Genomic DNA, 12,349 nt, shown 5'->3' on the forward strand with positions numbered 1-12,349 from the left:
ACATAGAATTGTCATGAATTTAAGAGGAATAAAGATTCAAACACCAATAGAAAATCATTAGTCTTATACTTGTTTTGAGCATTTGTAAGCATTTGAGCTTATGTAATTCTTCAATCCATCTGGTTTTATAAAACCAAAACTTTGAACACAAAAGCAGCAAAATTCTCATTACCTTTTATATGTTGCTAAGTATCAAATTGCATCAATTTATTATTAATTAAATTTGAAGAACATCACAGATTTAAAAGCAAAAGTAAGGCCGGGCGTGGTGGCTCACACCTGTAATCCTAGCACTGTGGGAGGCCGAGGCGGGTGGATTGCTTGAGGTCAGGAGTTCAAAACCAGCCTGAGCAAGACCCCGTCTCTACTAAAAATAGAAAGAAATCAATTGGCCAACTAAAAGTATATATACAAAACCTTGCCCGGCATGGTGGCACATGCCTGTAGCCCCAGCTACTCGGGAGGCTGAGGCAGTAGGATCACTTGAACCCAGGAGATTGAGGTTGCTGTGAGCTAGGCTGACGCCACGGCACTCACTCTAGCCTGGGCAACAAAGTGAGACTCTGTCTCAAAATAAATAAATAAAAATAAAAACAAAAGTAAAGAAGTACCTGATTCTTTTTAATTCCACAAAATAGCTAGCAGGGTCTCACTGTCTCATCCCGGTAGAGGGCAGTGGCATCATCATAACACACTACAACCTTGAACTTCTGGGCTCAAGCAATCCTCTGCCTCAATTTCCTGAGTAGCTGGGACTATAGGCATGAGCCACCATGCCCAGTCCCACTCTTATGTATTTACCCAAGAGTAACGAAACATGTCCATACAAAGATCTGTACACAAAATTATAGAAAGGAAGAACAGATTAGTGGTTGTCAGGGGCTAAGGATGAGGGTGGGGCAGCAGGGAAGCAGGTATGGCTGTATAAGGGCAATATGAGGAATCTTTGTGATTGGATTTCCTAGTGATGGAAATGCCTTGTATCTTGACTGTATCAATGTCAATATCCTGATTGTTATATTGTATTATAATGTTGCAAGATGCTACCATTGGGAGACACTGGGCAAAAGGCACATGGTATCTTTCTGTATTATTTCTTACAACTGTATATGAATTTACAATTATCTCAAAATAAAAGGTCTAATTAACATGTAAGATGGCCCATAACCTGTAAAATACAAGTAAATATTGACAGGAATTTTTAGGAACATGTGCATTTTATCAAAGGGCTATAGCTATAACCAGTCATTAAGTGTAGGTAACCATTGATTATTTATGCCAATGGAGAAGAATGAAGTAAAGATCGATTGAGACATAATCTCTGTTTTTGATAAAGATAATTTATATGTGGCTCTGGAGGGCATCAGATTTATACACACTTACATAACTTTTCAGCAGACTTACTTTGCTAGTAATGTCTGATGTAAGGGACATCCCCCAACCCGCCACCGCTCCAGCTTTTAACACGTTTTGTTTTGTGCTTCCAAGATGATCTTTTAAAGCAGATGGTTATAAAACAAACTCTTAACTGTGTCTGATCTATTAATGAATGTTTGGGTAAGTTTGTCTCACTGGGAGAAATTATTCAATAAGGAGTTAAGGACTAAGGGAAATGAAATGTAAGCTGTCTTTACGGTTGAAGGAACAAAGAAAGTAATATGATGAAGCAACAAGTGATGATTGCTTTAACTAAAATAATTTTCCATTTCCTAAGCCCAAACCACAGAGATGCTGTCAGACTGTGATTTCTATTGATGACAGATACTTAACAACAGGGATGGGATCTTTTGTATCATTTCTAATAAAGCTAGTGCTGACCTTGCATAAAATCTTTCAGGTAACCCAGATATTATTCAATTCATAGGAAGCCACAACACTAAATGCTATAAGATACTAAAGAGTGAAAGTCTTTAGAATAGGTGGGACATGAGTCCTCCTTCCTCTTGGGAAAAGGTGCCTCCAGGCATTTGTGACTATATATTATTTGACTGAATGTTTATATCCAAGTTAGCTATCCTGCTGAAGGTTTAGCAATGCTTCTTCTAGACCACTTGTGTCCTCAACTTTGGCTGCACATTGGAATCCCATCCTCAGAAATTCTGGTTTAATAGATCTGGGGAGCTACTGGGTCTTGGAATTTTGAAAAATAGCTCAGATGATTCTAATTTGCAGCCAAAGCTGAGAACCATTGCTTTATAGAACATTGGCCAGATATAAAGTAGGAAACCCTCATGCTGCCATCTGCTGAAATTCGCTATTGACCAACTATATGATCAACATTCTAACTCATAATATTTTTCTTTTTTTAATTTAAGCATATTACAGGGATACAAATGTTTAGGTTGCATAATACCTTTGCCCCACCTGAGTCAGAGCTTCAAGTGTGTCCATCATCCAGATGGTGCACACTGCAGCCATCCCCTCCTCTCCCTCCCACCTGCCTGACACCCGGTGAATGTTACTACTATATGTGCACGTAAGTGTTGATCAGTTAATACCAATTTGATGGTGAGTATATGTGGTGCTTGTTTTCCTATTCTTGTGATACTTCACTTAGTAGAATGGGCTCCAGCTCTATCCAGGATAATACAAGAGGTGCTAGATCACCACTGTTTTTTTTGTGGCTGAATAGAACTCCATGCTATACATATACCACCTTTTATTAATCCACTCATGTATTGATGGGCACTTGGGTTGTTTCCCCATCTTTGCAACTGTGAATTGTGCTGCTATAAACATTCTAGTGCAGATGTCTTTTTTATAGAATGTCTTTTTTTCCTTTGGGTAGATGCCCAGTAATGGGATTGCTGGACCAAATGGTAGTTCTACTTGTAGCTCTTTGAGGTATCTCCTTATTCCTTTCCATAGAGGTTGTACTAGTTTGCATAATTCTTTCTTAACTTCATTTCAATACCTTTAATACTTCCTGGACGATTTCTAGTTTTGCATTCCCAAGTGTTAGTTCACGCTGGTTTTATTCACAGTGACATTGCATGTTTATACTGTAAGCCAGGGCTCATTTATCACAAAGGATCTGCCCATTGGTCAATAATTCATGTTAGATCACTTGAGGGCATGAATCTAACATTGCTCTCTAGGAGGGTGGGACCAAGAGCATTATGCACGAGTGGGTTTGAGAAAAGGGTACAGATGCAGGATGGCTAAAATGAACCTACATAAAAGTAGTACTCAAAGATGGTTAGTTCTCACTCTAAGTTCTAGGTTTAATTAGTGCTCTTTAGTTAAGATATAGATGCAGATATCTGTTTTGTTTTTATTGTTTATTAATTGATTAATTTTCATGGCCATTCTAAACAAATAGAATTTTCTGCCTGGAAGTCAGTAGGGCTGTGTAGTTTAGAATTCAAGTCATGCAAGGATATAGCCTCTAGACTCAATGTTTCATATTCTGGTTTCCAAGATTAAGACTGACAGGGCATAATGTGTGGCAACATATCTACATGGGAGCATGTACATTTAGATTGATTTTGTTTTTTCTGGAATCACATACTAGTTGAATTATTACTAACAGATATGAAATGGAATAGTTATGAAGTAAAATAATTAATGGCCAACTCTAGTATGTCTCTCCCCTCCTCTCAATTTAATATATCTAGAAAACTATACCTTACAACATGATTATTTTGTCCGAAAGGGATTAATGAAGAAAAATGTCCAGTTCATTTTTTAATGAGTAAATGCTGTGAGACAAGACAGAGATATATTTATGAAGGTCTAGACTCATAGCGACGTTCACTGGTTAGGGAGGGTGTATCTGTGGGATTGTGGTCTGGGAGTGCCAAGTGCTGGCTTGTCATAGGGAAGACCCTTCTTGGTCCCACTGTCCAAGGTCTTGTCCTTAGTGTTGTGGGTGTTCAGTGGATTTTCTTAGAACATCTAGAGATGGTCTCTTGAGGGAAGATGTACTTCACTTCAACTCATAAGAAACATATTCTAACTAGAATAAACATCTATTAATTGATAGTGGGGACCATTACTTTCCAAATGCTGGAATGCTCTCATCCTCTGTCTAGTATTCTTCTGTCCTAGTATTTAAGTATCTGAAATACTAACCAGGAGATTTCTTGGTGAGTATGGAATGAGAATAAAGAAAATAAATGGCAGGCCAGGCGCGGTGGCTCACGCCTGTAATCCTAGCACTCTGGGAGGCCGAGGCGGGTGGATTGCTCGAGGTCAGGAGTTCGAAACCAGCCTGAGCAAGAGCGAGACCCTCGTCTCTACTATAGAAAATTAATTGGCCAACTAATACATACAGAAAAAAATTAGCCGGGCATGGGGGTGCATGCCTGTAGTCCCAGCTACTCGGGAGGCTGAGGCAGTAGGATCGCTTGAGCCCAGGAGTCTGAGGTTGCTGTGAGCTAGGCTGCCGCCATGGCACTCACTCTAGCCTGGGCAATAAAAGGAGACTCTGTCTCAAAAAAAAAAAAAAAAGAAAAGAAAATAAATGGAATAGTGTGCCAGCCAGGGATATTAGTGGCAAGCTGACTTCTGGCTGACTTAAGACAAGAGAAGGGGGGAGAGGAAAGGGAGGAACAGGAAGAGAAAGAAGAAGAGGAGCAGGAGGAGGGAGAGGAGAAAAAGAAGACTCATGAGAGAGTATTAGGTAGTTCACACAAACATTAGGAAGCCCGGAGAACCAGGCTGAAGTGGGCAAACACAAAGGGAGACTTTGAAGCCAAAATCATTGGCAAAATCACATCTCTGATCAGTCTGGAAAGGGGCATCCTAGCCATTTCTGCCATTGTAGGTGGCCTGGACACTGGCCTTTGCAGTGGCTCTGAAGCCATTGCTGCCAATCAGGAAATGTCCCTGACACAAAGCAATGTCCCTGTTTTTTATGAGACTAGCTCCAAATTCAAAATCCCTTGAGGAAATGGCCAATCTTAATATGCGTTCATGCTGTAGCTGATGGGGTTGCTCAGACAAAAATATATTCAGCTTCTAAAGTGATAAACAAGTCTGCTCCCCCAAAAACCAGAATGTAGGAAGTTCCCTGGATGCTGGAAGGAGGCATCAGGTGTTGGGCAGCCAAAATAATGACAAATGTCCACTATGAATTATTTAAGGGGCTATTTGTCCTCAACATCAGGAAAGCCTAATGTGTATATGTATGTATGTATATCTATTTAGGGGCCATATCTAAGTAGCAGTTTGCTTTTCTCCCCAGTGTCTCTTTCCCTTAGGCAATGCTAGATCCATTTATTTTTATCTCTCTGTCCCCAGATTTTTTGTGTGTCATCCATTTTTGCTTTACAGGTGATGTGGAGTCTATAATTAAGCCAAAATATCTCCCCCATTGTGTGCTGATTCAGTTAGTCTCAGCCTCAGAATTGTTGCTGTTAAGCAAAGGACTCAACCAAAGACCACGAGGATCACACAGCATAGGTTCCTCACGGGCACAGAGTGCCTCACAGGACCAGAATGGCAGATGCCATACAGAGAGGTGTGCTTTTGTCTCAAGCAGCGGGGACGCATCATGGTATGTGTTCCAAGAGCTAGGCCCTGCCCCACTGTCATTATGCGTTTTTATAGGCAAGTAAGGCAAGAGAGAGGCTTTGCAACTTAGGTGGATGAGGAAATGTTCTGAACCTGGGCACTGCCAGCTACCCTGGGGAGTTGCACATTCTCTCTGATTACCTGCAATCCTTGAGGGACATTGAGAGCATATGCAGTCCCTCTCACTGCCTGCCTATTTTCAGGTAGCAGATAATCCTTTCTCCACAGCTGCATATAAGCAGCATTACCTAGTTGGGCTCGGCATCTTTGCATGGCCACAAAGCTGATTTTGTCAATAGACCTACAGACAGTCAGGCCCAGAGGCCAGATTCATGCTAACAAAATCACACTGATATTGAAAAAAGATGCTAATTTATTGCTTTGCAATGAGAAATACATCTAGCAGGCATGCCAGAATATAATCCAGTTGGCTGGTTCCCACCCCATCTAGGAAAAAATTATCTAGTTTATAAAAGAAAGGTTACCTGAAAAGTAGGAAACCACTGCAAGGGAAGTTGTTTTTCTTTACCACCTTATCCCTAGGGACTTGCATAATGTCAGAAAGATAGTAGGCATTCAATAAATGTTTGTTGAATGAATAAATGCTATGCAAGTTATTCACATGGTGTTAACTGTTACTACCATTGAAATGAGGTAGACACCCACTGATCAGATACAGTTGCACAATGGAAAAAAGTATCAGCCTTGGAGTTACATGAATAAGAGGCTGAATCCCCAGTCTGCTACTTACCTTATACTGAGTTTCCATTTCTTCATGAATAAAATAAGTATAATCTACAGAATTAGGTTTGGCTGAATATAATAAGAAAGTCAGAAACTGTGCCTTTGAATATTTTAGATGTTTATTTCTCTTTCATGTAGGAGAAGTGTGGAGGTAGGCAGCCCAGGGATGATGTGGTGGCTTTGTGGATGTTGGGGACCCAGGCTCCAATTATTCTATTCCACCATCTCAGTGTGTGACTTTCATTTTCATTTAGCTCATGATTTAAGATGGCTGCTGAAGCTTCAGCCATCACATCTTTCTCTCTAAATAAATAAATAAATAAATAAAGCTCTAATTTGTACCATTTGCCAGTTTCCACCTTGTAATATTCCCACCATGACTGATTTCAAGCTACCAACAGTTTAACAGGCAGATTTAAAAAATCCCAAATATTTAATAATCAGCTCTTGAGAACCTCCAACTGTCCTTCTGACACACTTCCATTCCTGCCTGGTGGTAGTGGAGTCGGCATAGGAATTTTAAGATTCTACTATGGGGAAGTTGAGTTGATGTTGCATTTAGTTTAGGCTTAATGTCATCTATTTATGTGGGTTGAAGGCAGTTTCATGTATACTTAAGTTATTGATAGACCTTGGGTAGGAATAGCTTCTAGAAATATTCCTACCCCACTGTGCTGACCTGCCTGGAGTTGTGACATGAATGTGCAGGGCCAGACAGCATATCATATGAAAGTTTCCTACAGGTCCTCGCCCCCAAAGTATGTGGGTAGTTGTCTTAGTCTGTTTGGTCTGCTATAAGAAAATACCATAAATAGGGTGGCTAATAAACAGAAATATATTTTTCATAGTTCTGGAGGTTGGAAAGTCCATGATCAAGGCATCGGCAGATTTGGTGCTTTGTAAGGGTCCACTTTTTGATTTATAGATGGCATCTTCTTGCTGTGTCCTTAAATGGCAGAAGAAGCAAGGCAACCCTCTGGGGCCTCTTTTATAAGTGTACTAACCCCATTCATGAGGGCTCCCCCCTCATGACTTAATCACCTCCCAAAGGTTCTACCTCCTAATACCATCACATTGGTGAGTAGGTTTCAATAGATGAATTTTGGGAGGACACAAACATTCAGACCATAGCAGTAATGAAAGAACAAGAAGATATGAAATGTTCAGAGTTATAAGCTGGCACGTAGGAAATGATCAAATGTGTGAAATTGTTAAGGTAAGGATTTGGTTATTATTGATGTCTAGCCAAAATGGTTCTCTCCTATTAGGAATAAACTTGATTATAAAACTATAAAATTTCCAACAATTTTTAAAAGGGAAGTGTAGGCATAAATCTGTCCTATATTTTATTTTATGTTTTTTTTTTTTTTTTGAGATAGAGTCTCACTCTGTTGTCCTGGGTAGAGTACTGTGGCATCAGCCTAGCTTACAGCAACCTCAAAGTCCTGGGCTCAAGCAATCCTCCTGCCTCAGCCTCCCAAGTAGCGGGGACTACAGGCACGCACCACCATGCCCGGCTAATTTTTTTTCTATATACTTTTAGTTGGCCAATTAATTTCTTTCTATTTTTAGTAGAGATGGGGTCTCGCTCTTGCTCAGGCTGGTATGGAACTCCTGACCTTGAGCTATCCACCCGCCTCAGCCTCCCAGAGTGCTAGGATTACAGGCGTGAGCCACCGCACCTGGCCCTGTCCTAGTACTTTAAACAGCTAGTATGTCTAAATGTGAATTACTACATGTTATATATCACAACATATAGATCATATCTTAACATTATAAATGAGTATGAAGCTGAAAGAAAACTTCCTCAACAATCAGAAATTAAGAAACAGCCGGGCGCGGTGGCTCACGTCTGTAATCCTAGCACTCTGGGAGGCTGAGGCGGGCGGATTGCTCGAGGTCAGGAGTTCGAAACCAGCCTGAGCAAGAGCAAGACCCCATCTCTACTATAAATAGAAATAAATTAATTGGCCAACTAATATATATATATATAAAATTAGCCGGGCATGGTGGCACATGCCTGTAGTCCCAGCTACTCGGGAGGCTGAGGCAGAAGGATTGCTTGAGCCCAGGAGTTTGAGGTTGCTGTGAGCTAGGCTGATGCCACGGCACTCACTCTAGCCTGGGCAACAAAGTGAGACTCTGTCTCAAAAAAAAAAAAAAAAAAAAAAAAGAAATTAAGAAACAAACATTGATCAATCATGCTAGAGAACAGATTGAATTATCTTTATATCCTCTTTAGAGAAAATATTACAAAATTGTCACATGAAGAAGGGATCGACAAACCTGTGGGGAAAAACTATTACAAATGTGTAGTAGGCATTACTTAATAAAAATATGTTATACCTATGTGAAAAAAGATAAAATGAGATGCATACATTACATGCATTATACCACGCACAAGAATCTAATGACCTTTTTGTCTTTCTGAACATTGACATTTTGGAGAAGTCCAGGCCAGATTTTTGTAGATTGACCTACACTTTGAGTAGGTCTGATCGTTTCTTCGTAGTTAGATTCAGGTTAGACATTTTTTGCAAGAGGACTACATAGGCGATGTTGTTCCTTTTTTAAGCGCATCACACCAGGATGCATATGAGATCAGATCACCACTTATTGGTGATGCTACTTTTGGTCATTTGGTTAAGATGGTGCATATACCTTTAAGTGGTGGCATGAATATATATATGTAAAATCACACAGCGACGATGTTCACAGTCTGAGAAGCGAAGTATGAGGCAAAACTCAAAGTGCGCAGCAGGAGGCAGTCGCTTTCCCAGACTCTGGGGAAAAAAAAACGGTCCAACCACGCCCACTCTCCTGCCCGCCCGCGCCTCTTTTCATGGAAAATCAACTCTCAGAACCAGAGAGCCCCCTATTCACACGCGCCCCAATCTTTTCTCCATCAGCATGCGTGCGCTTGCGCAGAGTCTCCAGGCGGCTCCTTTGCAGGGCCCGACCGCTTCTTTCTCCTGCTCTCCTCCGGCCTCCCCCCACCTTAGCTCTAGCTTTTCCCGAAGGGGTCATCACAGGGCGCCAAACGCTGGACCGCGAGAAGGCCGGGGGCGGGGCGGGGCGCCGCGCAGCACGTCAGTGGCCTTCCGGGCGGAAGTCCGTAGCCTCCGGAGCAGCTGATTGGCTTTCGGGCTGGCGCCTGTCTCAGCCCCCGCGCCAGTTTCGTGCTGGTTGGCGCGGAATCGGTAGACTCTGGGGCCATGGCGCCGGTGCACGGCGACGACTGCGAGCTGGGAGCGAGCGGTGAGGGACGACTCCACGCGCGGGGCTCTGGGTTGGGACCGTGGCATGATTGCGGATGGTGGGGTTCGGGGAGGGAGGTCTCTGCTTTATTTTTTTACTGAGGGAGGCGCGCGCCTGGGTTGCCCCGCGGATCTGTTTGGGCGCAGACTTTGGTCGTCTCGGGTGGGGGCCCTTCTGGCGTCGGACAGGGTTTCCTTGCAGGACGGTTTGCTCTTTGCAAACTAGAACTGCCGGATTTTTTTTGTTTGGAATGCTGTCTCACCCCTGCTACCGATGGTCTCTGCAGTCGCTTGCCTTTATATTTATTTATTTATTTTTTTTGGAGAGTTGCACCCACGTGCTGGGCATAACTTCATGGAGACTGGCCCCAGTGGGGCACTATCTTGGCCGAAAGTATTTTACTGCTGCCTTCCCAAGTATCCGCTTGAGGGCTAGGACAGAAAAGATGTGTGTTCTCCTTTTTAGGAACTCCCAGGAAAATTACTATGCATTATAACTGAGCAGGAAAGAAAGCTCTAAGTGCTGTTACCACTTAGACGCGTTTTGTCTTCTTAGGTAATGTGTTTCTACTTTATGCTTTAACAGGTTTTCTTTCACATTCTTCTCTGGAAAGTTCTTCAAGTGCTGCATAGAAAGTGTTCACAATCTAGTCATTTCTGGTAAAGTTTCTAAAAAGAAATGCATCCCTTCTGCAGCATTGCGGATGCCCTGTGTATCACTCAGTTTGTCAGTGGTAATCTTTTATTTCCAAAAATAGAATACAAAAATGCAAATGGCTTTGTCTGATTTCTGATTTTTGAACAGTGTTCAACTAAAGTGTGACTTAACTTCAGTGAACTTCTAACTTAAAATCAGATGCTTCATTTTGTTAGCTCAGGCGTCACATCTCCTGTCACTCAAATACATCACCATTAATGAGAACTTATTTCCTAATCAGCTTCCTTTGCATTCACCTAGTTGTGAATTACAGATTTCAATTTGTTCTTTCGTTTTTTAAGACAATTTATTTTGGAGAGACAGCTAGCCTGAATTACAAATGGGATGTAGGATGTGAGTATGTGAACAGTCTTTGTAGCCATCTATCAGTGATTTTCCACTAAGCCCGTTCTTCACCCTAAAAACTGTATGTCATCCTTGAACATCAAGAAAATCACTCTCTGGAGGATACTGTGCAATCTTGAGACCCCTCTTAAGTCATGGTGTTGATTAAGTAGTTGCTGGGGACTTGTGACTGGAATTTTTCCTTTAGGGCAGACAAAGATTGTTACCTGAAAGACTGTTGCAGGCTACTGTCTCTGGTTTTGGGGAGGGTGGAGATACATGGTAATTTTTAGCCAAATATCTAAACCTTTGTAACTGGATTTTTTTTTTTCGTGCTTATTCTTTTTTGCTGACTTGACTACAGGAAGCATTGGAGACATATTCCAAAAAAGAAAATCTAGGAGTTTTTTTCTTGAGTATTAGAATGTGGGCTCCTTGAAAATGGCAGTGAAAAGTTGAAAAGTCTGTAACTAGCTGCAGTTATTAGTATATATATGAAAAGAGATCAGGGAAAGTTTAATGATCAAAAAAGTGGATACAATGGTTCATTCATTTGTTCACTCAGTAAATATTTATTATGTACCTACCAGGAATAGGCATTCTGCCAGGCCCTGGCATTAAGATGGTGGGTAGGCAGGACATAGTTTCTGTCTTCGTGAAGTTGAATTATAACTGTATAATTATATACAGCGCTATATTGAGGCTTCCCTGAGAAAACTGCTTTACTTTATTTTTGCATTCTGAAGCTAGATTGTGATACTGTTAGGTGTGGTATGTGTGTGAGGTATGTGTATATGTGTTTGACTATCCTACATCTGCATACACACAGAGACATTAAATGAGCTTCCCCTGTATTGCTAAGTGCAAAGTATGATAGGCATCCTCATATAATCCTTAACAGCTTTTTGAAGCAGACATGATTATCTCCATTTCACAGATGAGGACCCCGAGGCTCTGCATTAGAGTCCTTAATTGTAAGCTGCAGGAACCAACTGTAGCTAATTTAAAAAGAAAAGGAATTTATTATAAGTATATGTGTTTTTCACAGAAACTCCAGGAGGATTGGAAAGCTAGTCTGGGGGCTGCTTAGCTAAGAACAGTGATTGAAAGTGTGTCAGAAAACTGGGCCAGTAAGGAGATCATTGGCAATCTTGACAAAATACTTGATTGCTATAGCTTGTATGTTAGGATGTTGCTTCACTGTTGCTCCAGGTTCTCAATCCTTCTGTAGCTGCTGCTGCTTCTAGAATCTTCCTTAAGCCCCCCTCCTTTCCTTGCGACACTAGCTTCTGACTTAAAATGTGAGCAGGTGTTCCTGATTGGTAGAGCCTATGTTTATGTGCCCATGCCCTGGCTGCAAGGATGTCTGGGAAAGAGCATCTACCTTTTCAGCTTCTGTAGTGGAACATAGGCTCTGCATCCCATCAAGACTTATAAGGGGGAATTTCAGTTTCAGTTGTTAGATAGCTTATGACAAGATAGTTGTCCACTGCTTAACTGTTGCTTCTCCCTAATCTGGTTCTCCTACTCCCTCGACACTCTCATGTTGAATTTATCTTCCCCACTGACTTTCTCTCAGTTTCTTAATAAACCTTGCATTTTCATCCCTTTGTAATTTGACTCATGCCTTTTCCTCTGCTTGTGCTACTTTTTACCCTGTTCTTCGGTGGTGAAATTTTACTCTTTCTAGGCTTGTATTGGAAACCTCCCCTGTGAAGCCTTCCCTGATTTCCTAGGCAAAGTCAGTGGCTGTTTTGGTATGTTTCTTCAGTACTGTGTTCTTACCTCT

At 41.5% G+C, this 12,349-nt stretch overlaps 1 protein-coding gene across 2 annotated transcripts in view; it reads left to right on the top strand.

Annotated features, from left to right (window-relative positions):
• The first annotated feature begins 9,419 nt into the window (after positions 1-9,419).
• POLA1 (DNA polymerase alpha 1, catalytic subunit) overlaps positions 9,420-12,349 on the top strand; it is a 289,248-nt gene continuing 286,318 nt past the window's right edge. For both annotated transcript variants that reach the window (XM_012784581.3, XM_075999456.1), the window contains exon 1: positions 9,420-9,519. In XM_012784581.3, the coding sequence (XP_012640035.2) occupies positions 9,477-9,519 (43 nt within the window). In that variant the 5' untranslated portion in view covers positions 9,420-9,476. The remainder of the gene's footprint in view (positions 9,520-12,349) is intronic.

Source organism: Microcebus murinus, chromosome X, assembly GCF_040939455.1.
Source record: "Microcebus murinus isolate Inina chromosome X, M.murinus_Inina_mat1.0, whole genome shotgun sequence".
NCBI lineage: Eukaryota > Metazoa > Chordata > Mammalia > Primates > Cheirogaleidae > Microcebus > Microcebus murinus.